This window comes from Osmia lignaria, chromosome 2 (genome assembly GCF_051020975.1).
Source record: "Osmia lignaria lignaria isolate PbOS001 chromosome 2, iyOsmLign1, whole genome shotgun sequence".
In the NCBI taxonomy this organism is placed as follows: Eukaryota; Metazoa; Arthropoda; class Insecta; order Hymenoptera; family Megachilidae; genus Osmia; species Osmia lignaria.
The window spans coordinates 10,765,084-10,792,886 of NC_135033.1; the positions used below are offsets into that span (position 1 = coordinate 10,765,084).

General features: G+C 37.0%; 3 protein-coding genes and 1 long non-coding RNA gene across 7 annotated transcripts in view; 1 reads left to right on the forward strand and 3 right to left on the reverse strand.

Moving 5' to 3' along the window:
* LOC117608453 (uncharacterized) overlaps positions 1-6,385 on the reverse strand; it is a 35,727-nt gene extending 29,342 nt beyond the window's left edge. Inside the window, exons 1-2 of the long non-coding RNA XR_013063266.1 lie at positions 6,245-6,385; positions 4,158-4,284 (exon numbers count right to left, since the gene is read on the reverse strand). This is a non-coding gene — a long non-coding RNA (uncharacterized LOC117608453). The remainder of the gene's footprint in view (positions 1-4,157; positions 4,285-6,244) is intronic.
* phr6-4 ((6-4)-photolyase) lies at positions 6,169-12,872 on the reverse strand. Its single transcript, XM_034333581.2, has 11 exons — positions 12,745-12,872; positions 11,334-12,667; positions 10,952-11,203; positions 10,644-10,828; positions 10,260-10,489; positions 10,007-10,174; positions 9,774-9,914; positions 9,530-9,681; positions 9,241-9,443; positions 9,153-9,179; positions 6,169-9,100 (listed from the first exon to the last, which is right to left on the reverse strand). Exons 2-11 carry the CDS (start codon positions 11,543-11,545, stop codon positions 8,940-8,942), a joined length of 1,731 nt encoding a protein of 576 aa, XP_034189472.2. The 5' UTR covers positions 11,546-12,667; positions 12,745-12,872; the 3' UTR covers positions 6,169-8,939.
* Positions 12,873-13,067: 195 nt separating this feature from the next.
* Positions 13,068-26,931, forward strand: AGO2 (Argonaute 2). Of its 4 annotated transcripts, none has more exons than XM_034333554.2 (16): positions 13,068-13,171; positions 21,852-21,885; positions 22,009-22,973; positions 23,065-23,400; positions 23,487-23,687; positions 23,831-23,957; positions 24,077-24,450; positions 24,523-24,642; positions 24,717-24,990; positions 25,104-25,265; positions 25,338-25,503; positions 25,592-25,682; positions 25,771-25,934; positions 26,033-26,303; positions 26,387-26,571; positions 26,663-26,931. In XM_034333554.2, exons 2-16 carry the CDS (start codon positions 21,873-21,875, stop codon positions 26,751-26,753), a joined length of 3,540 nt encoding a protein of 1,179 aa, XP_034189445.2. In that variant the 5' UTR covers positions 13,068-13,171; positions 21,852-21,872; the 3' UTR covers positions 26,754-26,931. The 4 variants fall into 4 exon arrangements, with proteins under 4 accessions (XP_034189445.2, XP_034189444.2, XP_076547412.1 ...); XM_034333553.2 differs by lacking the exon at positions 13,068-13,171 and adding an exon at positions 21,381-21,448; XM_076691297.1 differs by lacking the exon at positions 13,068-13,171 and having other exon boundaries at positions 21,547-21,885; positions 22,009-22,391; positions 22,455-22,973.
* LOC117608440 (uncharacterized) lies at positions 15,517-21,246 on the reverse strand. The gene is made up of 4 exons (XM_034333566.2): positions 20,822-21,246; positions 19,603-20,469; positions 19,388-19,519; positions 15,517-19,308 (listed from the first exon to the last, which is right to left on the reverse strand). Exons 1-4 carry the CDS (start codon positions 21,171-21,173, stop codon positions 18,008-18,010), a joined length of 2,652 nt encoding a protein of 883 aa, XP_034189457.1. The 5' UTR covers positions 21,174-21,246; the 3' UTR covers positions 15,517-18,007.
* Positions 26,932-27,803: the final 872 nt, after the last annotated feature.

Below are 27,803 nucleotides of genomic sequence, written 5' to 3' on the forward strand. Positions count from 1 at the left end.
GAGAATGAAGATAAAAAAAGAGATGAATCGAAAAATGGTACACACAAGAAGCAAAGCACACCTTCGCGTATTAAGGCATTAAACGATTAAACGAGACATTTAAAGAATAAACAAAAAAAATGACGTAGATAGATAGTATTTCGGTCGTGAAAGGAAAACCAAAAAAAGAAAAAAAAGAAAGAAAGAAAGAAAAGAGGAAACGAAGGAACGCGACGAAATACGGAGTCGACCACGTTCTTGTATCGACGTTTCGTAAGGAATTGTAGAAATGGCAACAGAGAATAAAACATGACGTTATCGAGGTATAATATGTGTTCGTTTAGACATTACAATAAATAACTACTATGTTAACATAGACACGTAACGGTACGAATCGAGAGAGAAAGAACGAGGGAGTAAAGAGGATAAACGAATGAATGAAACGAAAGAGGAACTTGTAGTAGGGTGCATGATCAGTAGAGAGTGCGTGGGAGAAAAATAAAACGAGAATACGAAAAGCACACGTGGAAAAATAATGAAGACGAAATAGGGAAACATTGAGTAGATGATGAAAACTCGTAGGAAACTGATGAATTTTTTTATAGAAAAATATTCTGACGAAGTTACGAAAATAGGTGTACGAAAAAAGCAAAAAAAAAAAAAACTAATAAGTAAATTAATAATAACACTGTTTTTGATACTCTTCTCTGCGCAGTGCATCCGAATTAGACATTCTTCCCTATGATATTCATCTACTTTCTCTCTCTCGCGATCGTGCGCGTCGATTTTTCATTTCTTTCAAAGAAATTCAGATTTCATCGACGAGAACGCTGCGCAGAGGCAGAGTCGGAGAATACAGAGAGAAAGAAACGTAGAGAATCGTCGTCGTCGTCGTCGATGTGTCATAATTGCAAACGAAAAATAAAAAGAAAAAAAAAAAAAAATGAAGAAAAAAACGAAATTTGCGGAATGATGGGAGCGTACACGCATACACACGTAACACGTGCACGCATACAGGTACACGACCTGTGTTTGTGATCGAGGAGAACAGAGGTATAAGGAGCTGGTCGCCGCATGTGCGTTAATTATGTTGTTAAACATTGTCCAATACATAATTGTTACTAATTTACATTTGTAAGAGGAACACGAGGGGATGGACAGCAAGCGAAAGAGAAACGAGAGCGCATGTGGTACGAGTGCGACTGACGTCGGTACGAATGACATGGGACGAGTGAAAATGATGGTGAATAATTGAAGTGAATAATCGAGAAAGCGTGATTAGTGAGACGAGGAGAATATATAAATATTATAAATAACAAAAGTGACAAGGAGAGACGAAACGAATAATGAACAAGGACCGGATGAACGGACTTGAAAACGCGTTTACGCGATCGCGTGTAGAAAATGCTTGAAAAAGCTGTGAATTAATCTCCTTTTTAAAAGACAACCAACTATTATGTTTCTTTAATGAAAAATTCATTAACCCTTTAGATACTATGCACCGCTATAGTGGCTTTCTTCTTTACTTGACAGCAAGTTAGATAGAACGCAAGTTCCCTTTCTAGAAACGCACAGATTTATTAAACGGTGGCTGGAGCAATAATATAAAGAATAATAATTCTTTTTTTTTCAAAAGGTCGCGTCTAACGGGTGTCTCCTTTGTCGTTAGAACTCGAACGCGGTAAAGGAAGGCGGAAAGCGAAGCAATGAAAGATGTGATTACGATAAAGTCTCTATTATTTGAATGAAAGCTAAGTGTTGGTAACAATTTATCTTTGAAAAGATGCCTTTGGTCTTCTCGCTACGTGTCAAGCATTTTTATTTAAGAGTTAAAATTGATTTTAAATCAGAAATGAAATTCATTAAGTTAACCAGGCTCGGAGCACACACGACGGAAACGTTTCGTCGTCGACGATGTCCCTCGACTTCCGGTCGATTTTTTACCGGGCCATGCTTTGAATCTTTGAATAGAGGTATAAATTGATCGAATGGCACATCGAAGAGATCGTTCTCGCTCGTTCGTTCGTTCGTTCGACTAGAAAATTATAAGCAATGTTCTTGGACCAGTAACGAAGAAACAAAAGAAACTAAAAAAACAATCTTCGGGACGTTGATTTCGTGCGAGGATCGATGCGAAAATCACGTCAGATTCGGAAAATCATTTCTCTAAAGCCTGTTCTGCACTTACGTACAAACGTTTACGAAACAAACATTTGTTCAGGTAGAGAAACAACAAGAAAATAGAAAGCTTCCGTATAAATTAACTTGCCTTCTCGCACAGAGGGATGCGACCTCTTCAGGCAAATTAAACGCGAAAAAATGACAAAGTTTATTTTCTTTGTGACGTTTCTCAAACAGAAAACTTATCATTTACAAAAGCAATCTAGAAAGCTACTCGTGCAAACCTTCAATTAAGAAAAGTGTTATTTCAAACATTTTCGAAGCATACATTCCCAATGGAAATGGAATACGGTTCCTCCGAACAAATGTAGCTGTAGATTAGGCTTTAGATCGAACGTGTCGTTTCGAGTTTTCCTTCGGTAAGACGAGCTATTTAACAAACGTCCACGTTTTCTTCCGATCGATCCCGAAATCCTACTCTTTTTTCCATCCCCGTGTCTACCATTTCTTCTTTTTCTCCACCAACTGTCCTTTGTTCGAGAGGAAACGATCGATGAGGCGCACCTCGGTGTCTAGATAAGTTTTCACGCGGTATCCTGACATTCCTTATAGATATCAAAGTTCCGAGTTCTTTTCGAGAAGCAACGAGGATCGCGAAGGATTTTGTAAAAAGAGAAAAAGAAAAAGAAAAAGAAAAGAAAGAAAATCACACCGATTGGCGAGGCTCGATGTCGTTCCAGAGATATTCACCGAATGCCTGGAATTTCTGTGTCAAAGAAGAATTAATTTGTCGCGAATATTGTATCCAGGGTAGAAAAGAAAATAATAAGCCCTGGATATGGGTTAAAACGCGATAATATCTCGTTGCGCTTAAAGAGGCCGTTAAAAGCACGGCTACCTCGAAAGCAGAGCCTGTTCCTTTGATCTCCTACACTTTTTATGATTCTCGTTGAAAATTAATCTTGGCCCCCTGCCCTTCAGTCCTTTCGTTTTCTTTACCCTCCTCTCTGTTTTCCCTCCTATCAACGCGAAACGCGACAGAGTAGAAATCTCTGGCCGCGATTCGAGGAGACTGCTCGTAAAAGGGAATTAAGGAATCCTACGATACACGGGCAACCTTCCCAACGAATCCGTACCGACCTAAGGATATCGCCGTCTCTGAACCAAACCAAGATAATGGCGAAAAAAAAGAAAAAGAAAAGAAAAACGCTTCCAACGTAACCATAATCTAAAGTCCAGTTCACGATTATTGTACGATGAACTTCCTTCCTAACGGCGAGTAATCTATAAAACATTTCCGTGCCATTCTTTTTGTTGGTCCGTTTCTCTCGTTACTCGTCGAATTTAACGAGATCCTATTGGTGTGTAAAGAGTCGGGCTCGGTGGACGCGCGAATCGTTCGAAGCTCGATAAAACAAGCCTGACTGCGATAAAGCCCCGGAGGAAGGTCGTGAAAGAGAGAGCGGTTTGTACGAGAGAAAGAGAGAATGCTCGATAGATTCGAAAGAGAAAGGAGAGAGAAAAGAGAGGAAAAAAAAAAAAAGGAAAAGAAGGGTGCTGAGACAAGAAGAGGGGTGTAGTAGACCCCGGTAAGTGGGGAAATCCCGAGGAGACGAGCTGCTTGGGGTTTCGGGTTCGAACCAGCCACTAGAACACACCGAAAGTATTGAAACGATGAGAGGGTGTACGTGGGTGCGTATACGTGCAGGTGTGTGTGTGTGTGTGTGTGCAAGAGGGTGAGAGAGAGTGAGAGGAGAGAGGACCCAGGCTACGTATTGATCTCACGAGTCTCCCAACGTACAGCGTCCGCATAAAACAGGCCAACGTCGACGACGTTGACGTTGATGTCGACACAACCGTCTTCTTCGTCGTCTTCCTGCTGATCTACGACGTCCACCTATTTTTTTCTTTTTCAACTATTCTTTTTAAGCTACACGAAACTATGAAATCGATGACGATGGCGAGTTTAAACGGTCGCACCATCGTCGTACAGTGAGGGTGAACACTGCAACGGATTTACGGCTCTACCTTTTTCAATTATTTCTTAGCTTTATTACCTTTCGTTCAGCTCAATGGCGACTTCCGTCTTTTCGTTTCCCTTCCTGTTACTCGCAGCATTGCAGGCTTCCAAGATATATCGGGTCGTTCCATAAATAATGTCGCTTTCTTAATCGCTGAACGGGGCTGAAAATAATTAACACAGAGCGTTATTTTTAATCGTTCATACGTTGAGCATTGTTCTTCGTAACTAATTCGTTGGGTCGAATGTGACCCAGCAACGAGCGGTGCGAGCGTTAAGCCAACCGTAGCAAACGACCCCCGTTCGATCGCTGTAATCCCCGAACCCCTTTACTTTCCACCAATTCATCGCGCGATAATTCTCTCGTACGCTTCGATCGCTCGTTGAGAAAAATAATTCGTTGACTCGCGTTGATGATAAATCGACCGGAAGTCTGTCGCGATTCATCGTAAAACGAAGAAAACACACGACAGAGACCAGGCACCGTATGTACCGTAGGGTAGGAACGATTGAGATACGTGTGAAAGGGAAGAGAGAGAATGTGTAAGCGAGTGTGTTAAAAGAGCCACTGCCTTAGCGACAGCAGGATCCGTGCTAGAAACAAGGCCTTAGAAAGTAACAAACCAGAAACATAATTAGAGTTAAGTAAGTCTGTTGTTGTTAACCGAAAAAAAAGTGAAAGAAAAAAGATAACGGTACTTAGAGGAATCAGGAGGACAAATGATGTTGACGTATTGTAAAACTAATTAGCTACTCTATTTAAGCGCGTAACGTAAATATATATATATATATATATACACATATACAGGATGACAGAAAAGTAGGTGATCAAACTGTGGTAAAATTAGTCATTTTCTAACATAGGGAAACCGAAATTGTAAAATATACAACAGGATTAATAATTTCTCGTTAAGTACGAAAAGAAACTTAAAAGTAAATTCTAATCATTCCCACGAAATTCGATCGTTTACACCAATTTATTTTCTTTCATCCTTAGAAAAATTAGAATACGCTATTACAGTTTGCCCACCTATTTCCTTGTCGCTCTTTATACATACATACGTATGTATGTATGTATGTATATAATAATTAACCCCTCGTGCCCGCAAACTAAGTAGGCGTACTAACGCATAGCTCTACTAACAAGTAGGATTATTAAACGTCGCTTGTCGCAAACGAAAACGAAAAAGTCGAACGAGATAGTAAAACAAAATGAAAGCAAAACGAGATCACGGAATTAAAGGGGGGGGGGGGGGGGGGGAAGGGGGGAAACATAGAAGATTCCGCGACAACTAAAGCAAGAAAAAAAAAAAAGAATACCAGAAACGGTGGAAAGGAAAAAAAGAGAAAGAGAGGAAAAGCAAGCGGTGAAAAAGAGTGCGTCGCCGCTTTTTGCCACGGGAATAAACACTGCACTCTCGAGATTTTTTATCTTTCTCCTTGTCTTTGTTTTCTGCTGTTCTGCCTTACGAGAACGATGAAAGAAACAGGGAAATTTAAACGAGAGATGGAAATACCGAAGGGAACCGTTGAAAAAGCCGGAAAAAAAAGAAAAGGAAAAAAAAAAATTGAAAACAGGGACGAACGCGTTCGATCGAGGAACAATTGTTGAGGAACACCGATGGCGCGCCAAACTCGAAACCCACCACTTTGAATCCGATGTTTTAGCGTAGCGTTTACGTATCGTAAGCTGTCGACATTTATACTATGAACTATGAGTAAAGGAAAACAAAAAAAATTGTAGCGATCATTGTGGACATAGTTAATAGTATAGATTAGTTAACCGCACTAATTGTACCGAAGAAAAAAAAAAAAAAAAAGGTGAAGTACATTTTAATTCCGACAACTAATTATTATTATCGAGGTCTACTTCTGTCACGCGTACGTCTACACGAGCTAAACCGAGTGGAGAACCGACTAAACGAGGAAAAATGAAATAAAAGAAAAATAATCGCGTGCTTGTGCGTGTATGTGTGTGTGAGGGGGTGAGAAAGATAACGAAATTCGACGATTCTTACTCTCGAATTCGTAGTTATTCTCGAAAGAAAAAAAAAAAAAAAAAAAAAAAAAAAAATATAGGGAAGAAAAAGGGTTGAACGCGTTGAGTGAACGGTGTTAACTTACTCGAAACGATACGCGTGAAATTTGAAATTTTGCCCGGGCGAGGGGCGCGTTCGATCGAGCACGCATTTCTCCGAAATTCGTAGCGGGAAGAAGCGAATCTGTTTCCTTTTCTTCTTGCGTCTGCGTCGAGCTCGGTGATAGTTAAAAATCTGTAATTAATACGGTTCGAGTCAGCTTTGTATTCTGCCGAAAATTCGTTCCGGCTTAGAGTGAAGAGGGTAAGCAATAACGCAGGTAGTGGAAAGGCGTAGAAATCGATGTAATCTGCAGCCTATGACAGTGGCTGTTTCTCTCGGACCGCGACTCACACGTACTTACTTCTCTGAACTTACAAACGCGGCCGGTGGTCGGTCGTTAATTAATTAGGTTATCGATCCGATCAAGCCTTTCCAGGACGTACGTACAGCCAGCCACGGTTCCTCCTCGGTACACGTGACACCTTACACGCGACACGCGACCTTACACGCGTACACGTGCTTCCCACTCTCGTCGAATAGCTTCGACTTCTACAAATTTGCTTAACTTACGTTCATTGAAATTTGACAAAAATTCGTTGCTAGAACGCGACTATCATTTTTCTGGCTACCGTGATCTTTGCGAAGCTGCCGTATTTCCAGATCTAGAAAATGTTATATTTATCTGAAACGTTTCTACTTAATTGACTTTACATTTGGAACGTTGTTTCCTTGGAACGTCGTAGCAACTTTCATAGCGCGAAACTGACAAAAAGATCGTTGACTCAGCAAATCCGGCGACGACGGTTCAAGCGTTCGCTCCTTTTCACCTCCGATCAATCGACTCTTCAAAATTCTTCTCTCGACCTAGAAAGACCGTTCTCGACCAAGTGTTAATATTCCTTCAGACTGGTCAACCCCGTGTACTCTATCGAACAACAAAGTCTCCCGAGTGGATCTCGTTTATCCCCTCTCAATAGGATGCAATTTCACCTAGGTCAACGTAAACCTCTATAACGTGTTTGTCTCGACGTGTACCGAAACAACAGTCTTGCTTTTCCACCACTTTCCATCGTGGTCCCTTTTAAACTATAAGAAAAGTACTCGCCGTTAGTTTTCTCAAACGAGATTACTTTCTACGTAACGTTATTAATAACAAATGCAACTGCCTCTTTGCAAATACCTTATAGATACGATGAAAGTTGACTCGAACCTGGAAAATTATATATTTTCTTCGGTATACTCGCTGCGTATTTTGGAGAACTGTAACGCAAGTACACCGCGACCACCAACCGTAGCTCGAAAAATCGTTTTTTTTTTTTTTTTTTTTTTTTTTTTTCATGATTCACCCAAGGGTGAACATACTTACGAGACACATAACGTTTATAAAGGCACACGTGAAACGGATGGCGATGATAAACGAAGAAATCGTCTATGATTCCAGTAGTAAACCTACGAACGAAAGAGCGAGTGAAAACAGAGGTGAAAAGAACAGAATTAAAAAAAGAAGTACGAATAAAAAAAAAATATATATAACGATTACGTACATTGTATGCGTGCGCGTGTGTATGAATATGCGAGCGCTAGAGTGAGAAAGAAAGAGTGAGAACGAGTGAGAGAGGTAGCTTGCAAAAGAGAAACATTTAGAGTTCCGTCTTTGAGTGTTGGAGAATGTTCATTTGTAATTGTTTAAATCTAACGAGAAATGTACTGTAAAACTATAAGTACTATAGGCACTAAAAATATATCATTTGTTGACATGAAAAAATAAAAAAAAAAGGACCCAGTGACGTAAGTTCTCCCTGAGAAATACGAGTACGCGCAATTGACGAGAGTTTGCGTGCGAGTTGAAAATATATAAAAAGGGTTTAACGCTTTGACTGGCACGCTAAATAAATTAACACCATTGTTTTTATCGAGCAATAATCTTATCACGATGATATTCAAGTATTTCTGTTATGTTTCAGAATATCCGTGTTAATGAAATGGTAAACGTTGCGGCGGCAGTCAACGCGTTAGAACGCGATTTCGTACTTTGCAGATAAAACGTACGTCAATTAGATGCCACGACGAACTTTAAACAGCCTTCTTTTGATTGTTGTTTGTCGTAGGAAAATGAAAATACACTTTTACCGATAAGCGATGATTTAGCTCGAACTTCGAAGAAAAATATCAAACTATAATGAGAAGTATAATGATGATTGGTACTCATAATCGTGTCTCTTCTATTTCTTTGTATCGAAATATCCAACGTAATCGTTTTATTAATCGGCATTACTTAATCAGATTAGAAGGAGAAAGAATATAATCGTACCTTTATTTTCGACGAGGCTTTTAGCTAATTTAATGGTCGATAAAACAGGGAAACTGTTATTAAGGTGAGTATATTCACACGATAAATCATTAGGGAGCGGAGACGATAGTGGTCAGAAAAATCTCTTTATGATGCACATGTATTATGTACAGCAATAAGAATATAAAATTCCCATCGTTTTTACTCTTTCGTCTCGTAGCTGACACAAGTCTCTTGCTACGACACGTGCTTATGCGAAAATATCCAAAGTTCATCGTAGAAATTGCAAGATGATTGTAACCAGTAACAACACAGAAAAGTCTCTATCCGCGTGATAATCCGTAGCGGTTTCGTAAAGAGGAGAAGAAAAAATAAATAACGATAAATAAAACCAATTGTCTCTCCAGTTTATCGCGTGATCATCGGCACAACGTGGTCGTGGTTGTCGTTATTGATGTTGATGGTGATGCTGTTGGGTCGTATTGGCAAGAGTTTCCATTTTCAGTTGATTCTCAGCAGGTGGAGGAGACTGCACCTGTTTTTTCTTTTCTTCCTCGTTCTCCTTCATCGCTGGCGGTGGCAACGTGTTCAATAAACCTAACGCAAATGCTTCTCGTTATACTTTCGTTACGCTAATTCATCGCCCCTATATTTTACTTACCAACTGTCTCCCCCTTGATGGAAGCTCCTGCAACAACAAAAGTAGAGATGACGATCCGACCAATTTATTGATTCCAAAACGTGCTTACCATTCCCCCGATACTTGTTCAACTGCTGATAGACTTGCTTCATTCTCTCGATGTTGATCCTAGAGCTCTTGCTATGATTTACCATCGGTAACGAGTAATCCTTACCGATAATACATTTCGCCGTTCGTTGCACGCTGAGCGGTGCGTTCCATGGTTCATGAATGTATCTCGTGGGAAAATTTTTCAAGACTGGCAGGTATCGCCTGATACAGGATCAGAGAAAAGAAAATGATCCATATTTATTGAACGTCAAGTTACAAGATTATTCATTCGAGAGAGTTAAAATCACCTGATGTAATCGCCGTTTGGATCGGCTTTCCTGCCAAACCTTACCGGACAATAACAATGGAAGAATTGTTGAAAAAACGAGCTGCACGATAACCACATCCACATTCCTGCATTGACCGACCAATCAGCGTCCAGCAAAAGTTCGTCGAATACCTAGAGAATAATGTTGATGTCTCGGTCAACGTTGCACCTTAATCTATTCTAACGTTGATCGAAATGCCAGTACGCGAGAGATGACATTTCACCTTCATTCCTTCTTCCCAGGAGATCCAAAGGTCACCTCTGGTCAGGAAACAAGCGACAGCATGTCTAGCCAAGTGATGGATCCAACCTTCTTCCCTCAGCTGAGTCATGATCGCATCGATCCATGGAAAACCTGTTTGACCCTGTTCAACGAATATCATATCCATCTGTGATCTTTTCCAATCCATCTCGAACGATAATAGTAATTTCAAAGAAACTGTCAAAGTTTACGCACGTTCGCCCATTTGGCAAGGGCTTCAACGTTCTTGTCCCAGGGTATCTGAACGCAAATCGAATTTCCTTGCATCCGATCGAAGTTTGGATTCTTCGTCGCAGCGCAGTAGAAGAATTCTCGCCACAAAAGCTGACCGTGTAACGAAAGCGGTGGTACAGCTTTCTTAATCTGAAAGGGAAACAATGAACGTTGAAATTACAATGCTGATTGGTATTTAAAAACGAAACACGAATCATAGAGCACAACACCGTGCCTTTTTATACAAGTCGGTGAGCTGATAGTAAAAAAGTCTGGTGCTGAGACAACCGAATCGTAAGTAAGGCGAAAGACCCGTTTGACTGGGTAATAAAGATTGCGGGGTCATTTTCGGTCTTCCAAAACTAGCCACCCAAGCCTTCCTCTCCAGATGACGTTCCAGACGCGCCAATGCTTCGCTCTCGCCCCCGACCCATACAGGTGGTAACAATCCTTCCGTGTCGAATCCTGTAAACTCATTCCTCGTTTTCTTTTCTCACCTTCAAAATCTCTATTATTATATGTACTATCGTCAAAATCTGAACAGAGCTCTGAACTGTTCGTTCCTTGGGTACTGGGATTAATGATTCCATCCCTTCAGCTAGAAAGCGTAAAGATTTACCAAGTTCTTCGAGGGTCGGAACACCGTAATGATCGTCGTGATCCTCCTTCAGCGGAGTATAGGCGGAGCCTACGCAGACGGAAGTGACCGTCGGTACTGGCGGTTCAGGTGAATCCATACTGGCGACAACATTTTGAAACTGATGATACGTCAACGGCGGCTTTCCTCCGTTCTTCTCGATGATCCTGAAATATGATCCAGCAACGTGTCAATGATAAATGATCGAAGAATATATAGAAATCGTTAGGGTCAGGAGTGCAAGTAAAAGAAGACGAATCGAAGACTCGGGGAACATTGATCGGACTTACTCGTCCAACTTGTAGAGAGTATGCGATACCCTTTGGACCACCGAGATACCGAGTTCCTTGCATAGCGCCGATATGTTGTGATCCCGAACACGTCCGTATGGTTCTGGATCCTCCTCGAAGGTCAAGTTCGTCGTGCCCCATTCCTTGAACAATTTCGGCAGAGCATCAGCTGGTTGTCCTCGTATCACGAACAGCCTAGAATTCAATTTTCTCAGCGAGCAATCCAGATCCTCCAAACATTGCAGCAAAAACCTGTGCAGGGTACAAAGGAAAAAAATATATTGTTTCAGAAATATCAATCCTTTCGCTACCAACGACTTCCAGTTCACCGATTCGTCGAAAGGTAATTGATTCGTATCATAGAAAAATGATGTTAACTCGCCTCCATTTATTAATGCCAACGTTGGTACTGCCGGCGAACCATGGGTCCAAAACGAAGACGCACCGAAAGGTGGAGGCACCGGCAAGACCCTCCCTCAACGAAGGGTTGTCGTGAAGTCTCAGACCTTTGCGAAACCAATGAACCGTATGCTTTCCACCCTCGCCGTGTACCGTCACTTCCGGATCTATTTCGCTATTGCGACTGCCTGTCATCTTCCGCTTCTATTTTCCCAATCTTCCGCCACCCGTCTCTCACCCTTTGCCGCTCTTCTATTTCCGACTTCTCTTCCAACCCTCTATCACCGGTTTACGATCCTTTCGCCTCGCACTGCTTTATTTATATCGTGTTTGTTTGTTTACTCTCAAACTGAAACTTCCTTCCTTCCTTCCTTCCTTCTCTCCCGAAGGAGAAACAATTCAGAAGATTCACCTCTAGGTAGACGGTTCTGTTCAAATCACCAGCTTGAACGAACAGCGTGTACCCCTTAGCCACCGAGTACCGTCATCCTGACGAATCGATTTTGCCGAACGAAGAGCCGCTTTTTAGGTCATCAAGGTCGGCACCGAGCTCGATCGATCTACTATTCTCTCGATTGAAACTTCTCGCTGTTTATGGAAAAGAAAAAACTCGTGTCTCTCGAGGATCGTCTGTCGTCGATTCATATCGCACCACCGCCACCTTCTCCTCGCGGCGAGTACCGATTCTTCCACCCTTTCTATTTTCACGATTCTTCCTCACCCTCAACTTCCATTACTCAGTTTCATTTTCTCTTTCTATTTCCCTTTAAACGTCATCAACAATTGTCACGCCTGAAAGATACCCGGCTGTTTGCCGCGTAATCACTTCCGTAGGCTGACTTATTACTCGTAATTCTACTGTGCCAACGCGCGCCAACGATTTTCACAACCTGACGCGATGAAAAAACTGAAATTATAATTAGTAGTAAAAACAAGACACAACAATTTCCCTATCTTTCATCTATTCATCGTCTACTTTGCTAATTACTTCGAGAGGCTGTTAGAGTTATGTACATACGAATGGCGTGATATAAAGCGTGTCTATAGAATGTAACATAAAGGAAACAAACCGTCCGATTCTGACTGCGATCTTTATTTTTGTCCAACTTCGTTAGCTACTAATTAATTCCAGATCGATTCACGTAACTACCATTCACTCCCCTCCGTGCCCGAATATAGATACGTGTTATATAATTATAATACCTGTTTCTCGAAACTTGAAGTTTTGTTAATGGTTTAACTTTTTTAGACTCCCTTCGAGTTATTACATACTTTTACAAAATTTCAACGATCGATCGATATCCTTTGTTTAACCGTCTATAAAAATAAATTTGAATTACAAAGATTTTCATATAAACGTTCAAAGTAAGTTAATCGTTCGACGTTAAATCTACCTTTATTCTTGACGAATCGCATACGCTTATTAAAAGAGAAAAAAAAGCAATCTTTGAATTTCCCGCCCGTATCAGCTGATGCAGCGTTTATTTAGCTGCGCCATCGAAATCGTAACTCGGCAAAGCTGCTACGAAAAGAAAAAGGTAGAAAAGAGTTGAACCGTGTTCGATCTTTCGATCGAATCTACATTACTACTTTCCCGATCGTAACTTCCTTTCCCTAAATCTCGCTACGATTTTCTCTTCTCTTTAGCTTCCGATCAACAAGTGTAGAAAACGCAATCGGTGAAATTTGCGTCGCTTGCCACAAGCTTTTAGCTTGTTTACTTAACCTACTATCCACACTCGACCGGGCCTGAACGTCAAGGATAATTCACAGTGACAGCGATTATCGTTATTCAGAGAAAACGAGCGAACATCAAAGCCGGTAAGTATAGAAAAGCAACCTGTACCCCCAACAAGACATAAGGAATCGAATGCAGTAGCGAAGTTGGAGGATGTTAATTGCTTGTCGACAAAAATAATTTCAACGTACAGTAAATGCACTCGGTAAACTAATCGATAACCTGGCTCTTTAACGTATCTGTTATGCGATTTACATTTATATATGTGATCCACGTAACACACAATTATGACGTAAATCGATATTACTATACAACGACGCGTTATGGTATTCCTTCACATTATGTCTTGAATAGTTTGTAGTTTATAATAATGCGATAAAAACTAACGGAATCGACAATATTTCATGCTTGAAAATGGACACGAACTTGACATACTGACCCGCTGACATAATCGCTTTCCTTTCGATAGATCGTGAAGCAAACAATTACTACTCTACCTTTCGATCGTCAGCGTGTCGATAAAACAGTGTCGATATATGTTCTATGATTTGATTTCATACGTGTCAAATAAACTTTCTTATTGATTATTATTTCTTTCAGTCGATGATTCGTATGATTGTTTTTTTATTTAACATTATTCAATGACACGATAGATAAAATATTTTCGATCTTTTAACTACGTAATACGCGTAAAAGGTACTAGTTTATTGTGCGCATGTCATATCGCAAATAGTTTTCGATATATCGATAGAGTGAAGGATGCGAGATAAATGCGTAATTCGATTTCTGCTATCAGGTGAATTCTATGAGGAAAATAAATAGGAACGAACCTCGAATTTAACGTTTTATCTTTAAATAAGATAAAATGCACCATGTTTGTCGAGACGACATTAATGCGGTTGCACTTTGAAATTACTAACCGAGTAGAACGGGGCACGTTGACCGAACCAACTAGATGCGTATTTGCTCTAATACTTACAATCTTCTGTAAACACGCACATTCTATATTTGAATGCAATAACTGTTTCTTCTTAACCATTCGCGATTTGCACTGAATTAATTATCACGATTTAAATAGACACTTTCGACTAGGCGTTTCGCAAACCAGTTCCGCACTCACGTTGTATTTGTTGCGCAAAGATTACGATATAGGTCGCATTGTTATGCACTATCCTATTTCGTTGCGAGCTGTCACACGAGATTCGAGTTTTTGAAAGAAAAGTTAAAATGCTAGACAAGCAATCACACTACGACTCGGACAGAGAACAGAGTTCTTCGCATATGCCAACGTACAACTTGGAGAGAAGTATAGAAAAGGAGAGGCAGTTTGCAAGAGCAAGGGGGCACTGAGCCACGCCGAGTGCAACGTGACCGCGGCACCGCGAACCTTCCAATTGGCCAATTCGATCACGTGGTCCCTTGGTCACGTTGCACCCGCCGTGGTCTGTTCCTCTTTATGCGTCTCTCCCTTACTCCGTTTATCTGTTACTCTTTGCTTTCACCCTCGCTACTTACTCGCTCTATTTACAGGTGTTTTTCTTCTTTTATTTTTTTAGTTGTACGTTCTCCTTAAGCTTTACGCGCTATTCCAAAAAAATTATACCAAAATTTAATGAGATATATTACAGTCGAACTTTTCTTCCAAGTTTCGCGAACTCTGGATGGACAATATGTAGCAAACAACTTATTACTTATTTTTGATAAGTATTACATTCTTTGATCACATAGGTCTAAATGCTTTGACCGTATTTTAGAAGCGTGCATTATGAAATTCATGAACGTAGGAGTTGGAATTACGGTGTAACTGACAGCAGAGAAAGAGAGACGGCGTATTATCCTATTATCTTACCGTTTCACGTGTTTAGTGCAACAAATTACTTGAAGATGTCGCAATTATTCTAGCAAACTTTTACAGTCGTTACAGTCGAAATTTACACCAATACCCTTGACCGAATTGTGGCGCGCATATTCGTTAATACTTTTTTTTTAGCAGTACAGTATGGATCGATGATGTAACTAACCGAACGCTAACATATCGATCAGAAACTAGATTCCACGATCGAACGAACTAGACTTTTTTCCAATTACTCTTTTCCATTGCGGACAACGTATACAAGTGTATACACATTGATTCCGTAATCAATTCAATAGCGTCAATGACTTTCAAGCTCGAATCGATTTAAAGCTCTTTGTACTCTTTCACTGCATATGACGTGTACATATATGAGTTTTAGCGAGCAATTTGCAATTACACAACATACGTACGTCGCAGTGAAACGGTTAACCGGACAACCGAGGTAGGATCGTTCGGCGATATAAACACGCATAACGATAAATACTTTGCAGAACAGTTACACTCGTTTATTCGTTATTCATACATAAAACGTATCAGGGAAAATTAACGTTTCCTCACGTTACCTCCGATACATTCTTTTTTTTTGTCTTCGCAGTAATCGTGTGCGATGCATATAAAAATGACTCTTTAAAATCCATACCGGTGCATCTTCGTTATCTTTTTTATTTTATTTTATTTTTTCGCTTATTTTTCGTTCTCTTATTTAAACTATACAGCAGCTTGCCATTGTTTGATAATATATTGTTCGACAATGTATCGTATAGGAAATCTATACGCAAATATTTTTTTTTTTTCTCTATACATTTTTCGTAAGTCTTACGGCTTATTTTTATATTAATGTCATATATATTCTTTTTTCGTATCCATAGTTCCATCTATGCGAATTGTTTAGATTAAGATTACATGAGTTAATCGATTCGACTTCTTCATGACTTATTTCAAATTATTACAAATATACGTTTCCTTTAAACGTACGTATCAATTAGTATATATATGTATATATACGATTTTTAATTGTATTTATAATTAGTATTTATATAAAAAAAGTGAAAGACTATTACTATTGACTGAGCAAGAAAGAAGTCTAACGAGTCACGAAATCTGACGGATAGTCATAGACATGCGCATGCGCGCGCACACACACACATATACAATTTAACTCACGATTCTTTTCAAATTTTAAACAATCAAAAAAACTATCTGTCACATCGTTGCCTGGATTTTCGTCATTCGTCAGAGACCATCTGTACTCGGTCAACGCTATTAACTTGTTTCGCAACTATAAATGTATAATCTGTATTTATATAAATAACAATTAATAGACTACGCATGTTCGAAGTTACCGTTCGAACAAAGTATAGTTTATGGCTGTGGCGTTTCGTTCTATTTTGTGTGATTTTTTTTTTTTTGTTTTTTTTTTGCTTTTCTTTATTTTTATATTGCTAATGAAGCCTGCAAATAACGAGATCGAAAAATTTCGTTCAGATTAACGAGAAACATAATGCAGGAAAGAATGAAAAAAAATTAAAGACAAATACACAGAAACGAAGAGAAAAATAGAATGATAATTGTCCAAGTACTGCATTTAAAATATTCTCTTAATTGTTTGAAATCGAACAATAAACTAACACCAATTAGGAATGAATTATGTTTTACAAATAATCGTGTGTGTGTGTGTTAGATTGCTGAATACTGTGATATTATCACAAAACAAAACAAAACAAAGATATATCATAGAATACCTTGGATGGAAGTCAAGAGTAAAAGATAAAAAAGATAAATAGTAGTGGAAATACATACATACATACATACTTCTTCAATCGTATCAATGTTTTCACGAATATGTTTAAAATCTCTTGTTTCTATTTTCGCATACTTAAAGGTTTAAATATAAAGAAGATTACAAGTATGATAGGTCTATGATGCGAGGCTGTTCTATAAAAATATATACTTGTTTGCAATGTTCAATTATAGTCCGTCCAAGGAGGCAGGTCAGCAAATGGAATACAAATTTCACGTGTTCGACGCAGGTCCGTCTCACAGTACACACACGCCGAACGAAGGGGTTTGAAGAATTGAAAGCACCTGTGCGCCGGCCCTGAGTCGAGCAAGATTTGTTTACATTTACGAATTCGTCTCGTTTGATGGATTATCGAAACCCAACGTATAATGAGTTTCTAAGGGAAAATAGAAAGCAGGCTCGGTCGATTTTCTATTGATATTTCTCTGATACATGCTGAAGCTTGCAGCTTTTGATTTATCTATAATCCTCGAATTTATGTAATCGATATACAGTAATTATGCTTGCTATAAACAGTATTAAATTAAAAAAAAAAATTTATTAATGTTATAAAACATATTTTTTTTTACTTTTCTGTTTATAGTTTGCATAGCACTATGTTATACCAAACTTTCCCTATTTTTATTATCTAAAGTAAAGAAGTGGTAGTCCAAAGCGATACTAATCTGTTAATAACCATTTCTCTGTTCAATAGAATTGTTTTAGTCATAGACGCATGTTTCATAGGAGACGCGTTAGGAAAGTACTACTGTATTTTTCAAGTCATATTTAAACGGTAGCATCATTTTAAAGCTATAATTTTTAATCTCAGGAATTCTATCTCTTATATATCAGTCAAATCTGTCTTCCATTGATTAGCATACAACTGAAAAAGACGAAAACGATCAAAATGTTTAAGAAAAGTTTTCTCTTCACGATAGTTTAACACGGCACACGCGTGTTATAATAATTGCTAAAATTGAGTGTAAATAAAAAAATATTACAAAACATGATTATATATATATATATATATATATATATATATGTTTCAAGAAACATAGCTACCTATATAAATGTATTGAAACGTTTCTTTGTTATTTTTTCTCTTTTCATGATCGCACTAATATGTCCCAGGTACGCATTTCAAGCCATGTAAACAATTCGATTGAGATAGATAAAATATTCTACAGGATGAAATTCAAACCTTTCATTTACAATTTATAGGAACATCCATTTGGAAGGTTCACAGTTCAGACGCAACGATCAGCGTATATATGTGTTGCTTTATTTTATACGCTTCGGAGGCCTACCACGTTTCTTAGCTTCAGTGGTGACAGTGTGATTGAGGATCGATGGTTTGGCAGTATGCGAATTAATTGCTTTTTGTACATTTCTCCCAGCATCAATTTTATACAAATCTAATTCAATTGTTTCACTTTCGATCGCCTTTTTCGATCGTCTTGTTCGACCGGCTATTCTTTCCATTTCGTCGAACTTTGCTTGCAATCTCAGTGCTAATTCGAAATCTTCTTTTTCTTGTATAACTAACCTCTCCATTCGTTCCTGTTCTTTAATAATTTCTTCGTCCGAAAGAATACTTTTATCTTCAACTGTATGCACCTCGGTAGTATTATTATTTTCCGACATACATTCGTGCAATTCGCTGCAAGATTCGGATGAATCATAATTGTTACTGTCCATATTCTCATCGCTTACATTTACATGTTGTTCACTATTGATAGAATTATTGTGTTTGCCATTTCGCGCTGTTTTTCTTAAAGGAAAATTATTCATTTGACAGCTCAATCCTATCGAGCCATCACTTTTCTCGGAACTTTCTGTACTAGACTGCTTTGCTCGACGTGCCCTCTGCTGTTTCGTTTTCGGCAAGGCAGTCTTCGTATGCTTAGTTTTATTTCGTTTTTGTACTGTAACAGGAACATTGTCTGTTACTTTGTATTCAAGGTTCTGTTTTCTATATAATCTTTTCCTTGTGTTCTTTTTCATAATTACTTCTGATTCTGAATTTAATGAACACATGCTATCAGAATTCTTCTTATCCATATTTATTTTTCTCTTTTTTATTCTCTCCGCAATATTTTCTACTGTCCTCTCATCTTCCCTTTGTACTTCGATCTCTTCACCGTATGATGAATTTATTTTTACAGATATAGACGAAGATGTTGAATTCCTCATTTCAATGTCATCTACATATTTCGTACCCGTTACACTCCTTGTGTCTTTTTTAATCCATAAATTTTTCTGTCGTTTAGATTTACACACCATCCCGTTCCTAATATCTGATTTCCAAGACTTCTCCACCTTTTTAATATCCCTATGGTCGTCTGATATTAGTTTTTTACCAATTCTAGTGCCATTTATCACTTTGTTCGTACTTTTAGCATAATTTTTATTGGAGTCAAATGAGGTTTCTGAAGCGAAATCAAGTTTTCGAATGCTCTCATGTATTTGAGATTTTACTATTTTATTAGAGATAACTTGAGATTGATTGTAAGATGTTGATGGTTTCTGTTCAATCTCTTCCTGATATATCTCTTTCTCTTTAATATGTTGTTTGGTTTTACCTGCAACAAATAAAAATATTATTACATTTTTTCTTTTCCGTTGAATTAAACACTTGAAACTTTTATGAAATTAATTTACCTCGAAATGCGCTCCAGGAACAACCAATAATTCGTTTAAAATGTGTCTGAGATGGAGGTTTAGGTATAACATTAGATATCCTTTTAAGAATAGGAACAACTCTAATTAATTTTGGATCTATTTGTCTTCCATCTGAAATACAATATTCTATAATTGTGTAAATAATATCAAGTATTTGGATACAAAAATGACAAAGAATATAGAGCTTACTCAACCTGTAGAAATTTTTAGCGGTGTTCTTGGCATAGCCTTTATTGGCTTAAAATGATGAATTTCTTGATTAATACTATCATGACTACCGGCACTTTCTGCACTTCCCATTCTTTCATCGTCGTCTCCGGAAGATATGCACACCTCTACTCCTAAACTTTTCTTTTTACTGTTTACAACATCATCTGGTACATGTAATTCTTCTTTGCTTTGAGTACCATATATTTTTGAGGAAGATGTTCCAGATTCTATAGGGTAGTTTGACATACAAGATTCTATCATTTTTGTTGTTGCTTGATGTTTCAAAGTCCGTGCAGTAGCATTATATATAGGCATTGGTTTCTGACAACAAAATTTACCCATGGAATCATTACATACATTAGAAGAATCATTACTTTTTATACTAAAAGCATATCTTTCTGCACGAATTTTAGATATTAATGATCTCCTTAATTGATTTGATCTCCTTAATCCAGAGTTATCTTGGGGCTCTAAAACAATTTCTTTCTCGCATTTTGAACTATGGGGTTCCATTTTACATGAATTTGTTTCAGTCATAGTAGAAACATTAAACTTTGAGGTATGGAACAAATTATTAGCTGCATAAGGATAAGTATTATAATATTTAGATGCTTCTTTATGCTTTTCTGCAATTTGCTTTTTGACTAAAGACTTTGCAAGTAATTGATCTTGAGTCAATTGTGCCAACTGTTGCTGTTCTTCTTCTTGAATCTTACGAATTAATGCTTCACTAGCTATCTGTTCAGCCTTTCTTTGACATTGTATTTCTTCTTCAGCCATTTGAAGTTGCACTTCATATTCCCGACGAATTTCTCCTGCTGCACTGAGTGTTTTATTAACACTATTAAATTCTGTATAAAAAAAAATAATGTATTAGGTAAATGTTAATTTACCTTCTTTTCAGTAATAAGAACATTATTAATAAAAAAGAATTTAAAAATTAAAGTAAACGGATTAAATAACAATTAAAACAAAAGAACATTGCAATATATAAACAAGTACAAATAAAAATAACAAAAAGAGATATTTTATTAAAACATTTTCAAATCATATAAATTGAAAAATTATACACCAACTTGCAACTACAGATTATCGTTAACTGTTATACACAGACATATATGCATTTCTTATTCCTATATTTATATTTTTATACTTTTTAGAGAGGTTATGTTACGTTTGTTTACTTGCCCGTAAGGAACTTACCAACATCCAATTCAATGTTTTTGTCGTCACCGTTGTATTTGTTTTCAACCTCTTTTGGAAATTTAGTACGAATTAATTCCCAAAGGCTATTGTTAACTAATGTTTCGGTTCTTGTTGCTGTACGCAACCAAGAACCGACTCGTATTCTACAGAGGGGACAGCTTAAACTATTATGTTCAAAAGTACCTTTCAAACATTTTAAACAAAGATTATGAGTGCACGGCAATGTCACTGGTTCAATCAAAATACTACGGCACACAGGACATATTAAGTCTCGAAGAGAAATGTCCACTGATGATTGTAATAACGAAATATTAAACAATTTTGACGTTCGCTTTAAACATGTCGCCATCTTGCCATATTCCTTGAAGAAGCATAACAGCTACTATGACCGCTACAAGTTGATATACCATGGTGTTCTTGCTTATAACAGAGAGGAACAGAGAGGATGCTCATGGCCGGGGTTTTACTTTGAAAGACTTGGCCGCGTGGTGCAGCACCATGCCAGATGCAAGGAAAACCTTGGGAGAAGACCCTCTATTTCCCTCAATTTCTCTCTGCTTAGAATGATAGATCGTTCACATATTGTCATATATGTAATAGAGATACATACCCTATTTTGAGCTGGTAATATATACTTTTCCCGACCATTCTGTATTGAAGTATAATCTTTAGCTATAAAATTTCAAAATTAAGAAATTGAACAGGTCATCATTTTTCTAATAATTCAACCACAAAATATTGCTTCTTTTTAAGTATATATATAAGACGCAGTTTCCGCTAACGAGTACTCTGCTTTAGTGCTAATTTTTAGAAGATTGGTGAGCCTGTGAATGAGTAATCAATATTAAACCGGTAATGCCCTCAATTGTATGTCTTGGAAAGGTGACTCATAACGAAGTGAAAAAATTGCGATAAGTGATCAAAGTAAAACGTATATAAGTAACGGAAATATTGTCTCCTGTGAAAGTTAGAAACTCAAACTGTTACTTAACGTTTGTACAACACTGAATTGATTGTTGTTTTACAAGTCAAACAATAGCGCAGCAAGATGACAAAGAAAGGTATTTGATTACATTTGCATACATATATCGTATTATGTGTAATTTTTAATATTAAAAAGTAATTCTTTTAAACTTCCTTTTGTGTAAGAATAAATGTAAAATAAATTTGTATTTGATGTATAGGAAAAAAGAAAGGGCAGAAACAGCAACCCTCTGAACAAGTACCTCAAGCCTCTGGTTCACAGCAACAGGGAGCACCTGCTGCACAGCAACAGCAGCAGGCTCGGGGTTCACAGCAACAACAGAGGCCACCTGCTGCACAACAACAGAGACCACCTGGTCCACAACAGCAGCATCAACAGAGACCACCTGGTCCACAACAGCAGCAACAGAGACCACCAGTTCCACAGCAGCAGCAGCAACAGAGACCACCTGGTCCACAACAGCAGCAACAGAGACCACCAGTTCCACAGCAGCAGCAGCAGCAACCAGCTGGTCCATGGCAACAACAAAGACTGCCTATTCCACAACAGCAGCAGCAACAGAGACCACCTGGTCCACAACAGCAGCAGCAACAGAGACCACCAGTTCCACAGCAGCAGCAGCAACAGAGACAACCTGGTCCACAACAGCAGCAACAGAGACCACCAGTTCCACAGCAGCAGCAGCAGCAACCAGCTGGTCCATGGCAACAACAAAGACCGCCTATTCCACAGCAGCAGCAGCAACAGAGACCACCTGGTCCACAGCAGCAGCAGCAACAGAGACCACCTGGTCCACAACAGCAGCAACAGAGACCACCAGTTCCACAGCAGCAGCAGCAGCAACCAGCTGGTCCATGGCAACAACAAAGACTGCCTATTCCACAGCAGCAGCAGCAACAGAGACCACCTGGTCCACAGCAGCAGCAGCAACAGAAACCACCTGGTCCACAACAGCAGCAACAGAGACCACCAGTTCCACAGCAGCAGCAGCAACCAGCTGGTCCATGGCAACAACAAAGACTGCCTATTCCACAACAGCAGCAGCAACAGAGACCACCTGGTCCACAACAGCAGCAGCAACAGAGACCACCTACTTCGGAGCAGCAACCATCATTTCCTGCTCAACAGCAAAAACCATCACCCTCTACTTCTCAACAACCACAGGTATAATTTTTACATCAAAGCAAGTCATGTCAAATTGTTATTTTAGCAGATTGTTAATATTTAATCCAATTTCACTGTATTGTTTAATTAGGAAACTGCTGTTAGTTTAAAGAGGAGAAATGGAAAAGTAGTATTACCAACTGCTCTGAAAGAAGCATATATAGAACAAATTCCACGCAAAAAAAATGCTGGAACACAGGGTAGAAAGATTCAGGTGGAAACGAACATGTTAAAAATCGTGCTTAAACCAAATTTTAAAACAAATATTATACATTATGACGTCGTTATTACTCCAGATAAACCAAAATTTATGTTCAGAACAATTTTTGAATTATATAGGAGAAAACATTTTCCAAACAGATATCCAGCATTTGATGGAAGAAAAAATGCTTATAGTGGAAACGATCTTCCATTTGATAGTACAAGTGTAAGTGTTTAAACCAACTATTTGTTACTAGTCGAAATCTTTTTTTTTTTTTTAATATGTATATAATATTATATTTTATACTACAGGTAGAAGATGAAATAAAAGTTCTAGACCCTGAACGACAACAAGAACGTGTATGGAAAATATACTTACGAAAAGTTGCAATTCTTGATTTATCATGGTTAAGAGGTACAGAGATGGGTTATAATGAAGGTGAAAAAGAGGAGAAAGGACTACAAGCGTTGGACGTTATTTTCCGCCACGGTCCTGCATATACATTTACACCAGTAAATTATTTCATAATATTAAATTTTCGAAGAATTATATTTAACTTTGTGTCATTAAATGTATATTAATTTTAGTATAGCTATTTAGGTACATAGTATGGTAAATATATAGTACTTAACTTAATATAATAACGTTTAAATAGGTGGGAAAATCACTTTTTCCAAGACCAGAACCGGGTAGAGTTATATCTTTGTCAGATGGTATGGATTTATGGATTGGCGTATTTCAATCTGTAGCAATTGGAAAAAAAGCTTACTTAAATATTGATGGTAATCTATTGATACAGTTATATTTACTTACATAATTATCTTATATGATTTACGTTTAATACAAAATGTTACTGGCTTTCTCGTGATGTCTATACATACTTGATATGATTTACATGCAGTGGCACATAAAGGATTCCCTAAAGACCAATCTATTATTGATTTGATGAGAGAGTTGTGTAGACCTCCTAGACAGGCTCAACCTTTGGCAACTGTACAACCACGAGACGTAGAAAGGAATAAAGAAAAAATAACTAAATTTTTAAAGGGATTAAAAATACAATATGAATTGCCTGGTCAACCTACAACTCGAAGAACTTATCGTGTAAATGAATTAGTCAGGTGTCCAAGAGAAAACAAATTTCGTTTAGAAAATAATACGATGTGTACAGTGGAACAATATTATTTAGAAAAAAAGAATTATAGAATACAATTTCCTGACTTACCTTGTCTTTGGGTAGGATCCCGAAATAATAATATTCACTTGCCTGTGGAGGTATATAAACGATTTTTAATATTAAATTATAATTATAAAAACAGTCATTAATTATTTATTAATACTTTGCAGTTGTGTACAATTGTGGGTGGACAAGTCACACAAAAGAAACTAAATGAAGATCAAACTACTAATTTAATTCGACATGCTGCAACTGATACTCGAACACGTAAAGCAAAAATTATGGCTGGTGTAAGTATTTTTAGTATTTATACATTCACAAAATTATAATTTTTAATTTCAGCACCACATTAATATGTTTACAGTTTGCTAGTATGAATTTGAATCAACAACCGACCTTAATGAATGAATTTCACCTTTCTGTACAAGGAGAATTTGAAAAAGTACCAGCTAGAATTCTTCAAGCTCCCGTGTTGCAATACAATAAAAATCAAGTTAATGTAGTTAAAGGTGTATGGCGAGCGGATAAATTTATCAAACCGTGCGAATTGCCAGATCTGACGTGGACTATTTTGAATTTAGACGGAAGAACGCAAGATCGTGACTTATATCGTTTACAAGATAGTTTACAAAACGGCGGTTAGTATGTTACTATATACATAAAACTTTTCTATTATAATGCTTAAAACATTGAAATTTACGTGTTAGTACATTATTTCAAGATCATACTGGTTTTGTGTTTCTTTCTTTAGCTGTATCTGTCAATATGAGCATTGGCAAGGCATTAACTCCATTTGGAAATCTAATGTTAGGAAGAAATATTAGCAACATTATGGAATATTTTCAAGATAAAAAGAAGCAAAATTTAAGATTGGTGGTAGTAGTAATCCCAGTTTTTGATAATGCATCATACAGTAAGTAACATACTACATAATAGTTTACATAATATCATAGAAATATTATAATAAACTTTATGATACTTTAAGGTGTGGTAAAACAAATTTCTGAATTGAAAGTAACTGGTGGTGTAGTAACTCAGTGTTTAAAGAGTAAAACTTTAATGAAACTGAGTCCTTCAACAGTCACGAATATTTTACTGAAGATAAATTCGAAACTTAACGGAGTTAATCATAAACTTGCTCCTACCTATTTGTAATATTACATTCTTTTAATAAATATTTTGTGTTATTTATTTAAGGTTTTAGTTATACATACATATATCAAATATTTAATTTTTTAGACCACCTTGCTTATCAGTACCGTGCATGTTAATTGGTGCAGATGTGACTCATCCTTCGCCTGATGCTGTAGACATACCTTCGATTGCTGCTGTAAGAACTACTTTTAATTTTATTTTTGAGCAATTTTGAATCTTTTGTTCAGCAAATACATTTAGAAATCAATGTTATTTCAATATAGGTCGCCGCAAGTCACGATCCGAGTGCTTTTCAATATAATGTACAAATAAGAATCCAATCACCAAGGGAAGAAATGATTCAAAGTTTGGAAGAAATTATGCGTAAACAGTTGATATATTTTTTTCAAAAGACGAGCTATAAACCTAGAAAAATAATTTTTTATCGGTAAATATTGTCCAATAAATGTTCCTATTGGTTGAAAGAAAGTATATTTAACTATCCAAAATTCATTTAACAAACGGTTTCTTTTTATTTATTTACAGAGATGGTGTAAGTGAAGGCCAACTTCCACAAGTTATGCATTTCGAATTATCTGCAATAAAGAGAGCCATTGCAAAGTTAGAAGGATCTACTGAACATAAGATTCCAATTACATTTCTTGTAGTTCAGAAGAGGCATCATATACGTCTTTTTCCAACTGATAACAATTGTGATCAAAAGAATTTTAACGTGTTAGCAGGCACTATTGTTGACACAGAAATTACACATCCTACACAAGTGGATTTTTATCTTGTATCACATGCTAGTATTCAGGTACGTTCTATTTATACTTTTCATTACGTGGTGTAAGTATCAAGCATTGCCTAGGACGTATCTGTGACAAATTTGTATAACAGGGTACTGCGAGACCAACCAAGTACAGATGTATATGCAATGAAAATGATTTATCAGAAGACGAAATTGAACAACTAACATATTATCTTTGTCATATGTTCGCACGGTGTACAAGATCTGTTAGTTATCCTGCTCCTACTTATTATGCTCATTTAGCAGCTGCTAGAGCCAGAGCATTGATACACGGGTAAAATATATACATACATATATTATATATGAAATGTTACTATTTCAGTTACTATTTACTTATTATACAATTACGATTTATGTTTTTACAGGGTTCCTTTAGATATAAATAACTTGGAAGAAGCACAGCGAGTTAACATGACGTTACAGATGAACGAGAACTCTCCTATGTTTTTTGTTTAAGAATTATGTACGTATTTTCATTTTTTCTTTCACTTACATTAAATAATGCTTTTTATTATTAAATATAATCAACATATAATCATTGTCACATTAAAAAAAAAATGTACTGTATCCTAAATTCTGTATCTCATATAAAAATATAATTATGTTCATTAAAAACAATGTTATTTTGATTGTAGCATACAGTATCTAGCATTCCATTTTTCTTGTATGTACGATAAAATAATAACTATAGCAAATATATTTGTTCAAATGGTATTTCCTAAATTAATCATCTTTTTCGAAAGACCTATTTTAGGACTACGATTTTACGATGTGGAATTTAAAATTTAAAACCACCGACAGTGAGTCGTTGCAGTAATCGATTCTTTTTAAACGTGAAGTATACGACTAATATGGCGCGTCCTGCTTTAGTGTCGGTATGTTAATACGAGAGTCGGCCTCAAATAATTTGTTTATATCTCTTAAACTGAATCGTGAAATAATTAATAAACAAGTGTTTAATAAAAAATTATACTTCCTGAAAAATTATTCTTATTTTATGTTTATGTGTTTTATATACGCGGTGAGCATAAACATTTTAGTCGATCGATAAACGGTATACTTTCTACGCTTTCTGTTCATTTTATGTAGTTTCTGGCGAAACATTCATTCTTGGTAACAGAGATTAAGTTTACTATAATTATTTATGAATGTCGAGTGTTTTTAGAAATTTCGAAGAAAACAGAAATTATTTCGTAGGCGAAATACAACGAAATATATTGACAGTAAGGTACGTTGACACAAACTCAATTAAAGTATGCTTTCTAGATCGAATACTGTGCATGTTTATATTTTATACATTATTTTTTTTTTTTTATCATGTAGGTGATTTAAATGTTGTATTAAATGTTTCTTATATTTGAAACAGCAAAAATGTACCCCCTATAAAAATCTAAATTTTTTGATATAAACGGAATGTTTAATTGTAACCTGGAAACTTAACTGATATTAATAAGATATTTGATCACTAAAATGACAAACGCGTGTATTTTTTTATAAAGTTAATTG

Coding starts and splice junctions, on each gene's coding strand:
- LOC117608440 (XM_034333566.2), bottom strand. CDS start 21,173: ATGGCGACATGTTTAAAGCGAACGTCAAAATTGTTTAATATTTCGTTA. Junction 20,470..20,821: donor AAACATTGAATTGGATGTTG/GTAAGTTCCTTA, acceptor TTTTTTATACAG/AATTTAATAGTGTTAATAAA. Junction 19,309..19,387: donor TTCCTGGAGCGCATTTCGAG/GTAAATTAATTT, acceptor TATTTGTTGCAG/GTAAAACCAAACAACATATT.
- phr6-4 (XM_034333581.2), bottom strand. CDS start 11,545: ATGACAGGCAGTCGCAATAGCGAAATAGATCCGGAAGTGACGGTACAC. Junction 10,175..10,259: donor TCACCGACTTGTATAAAAAG/GCACGGTGTTGT, acceptor TTTCCCTTTCAG/ATTAAGAAAGCTGTACCACC. Junction 9,180..9,240: donor GAACAAGTATCGGGGGAATG/GTAAGCACGTTT, acceptor TTGTTGTTGCAG/GAGCTTCCATCAAGGGGGAG.
- AGO2 (XM_034333554.2), top strand. Junction 24,643..24,716: donor AAGCAAAAATTATGGCTGGT/GTAAGTATTTTT, acceptor ATATGTTTACAG/TTTGCTAGTATGAATTTGAA. Junction 25,935..26,032: donor AGAAAAATAATTTTTTATCG/GTAAATATTGTC, acceptor ATTTATTTACAG/AGATGGTGTAAGTGAAGGCC.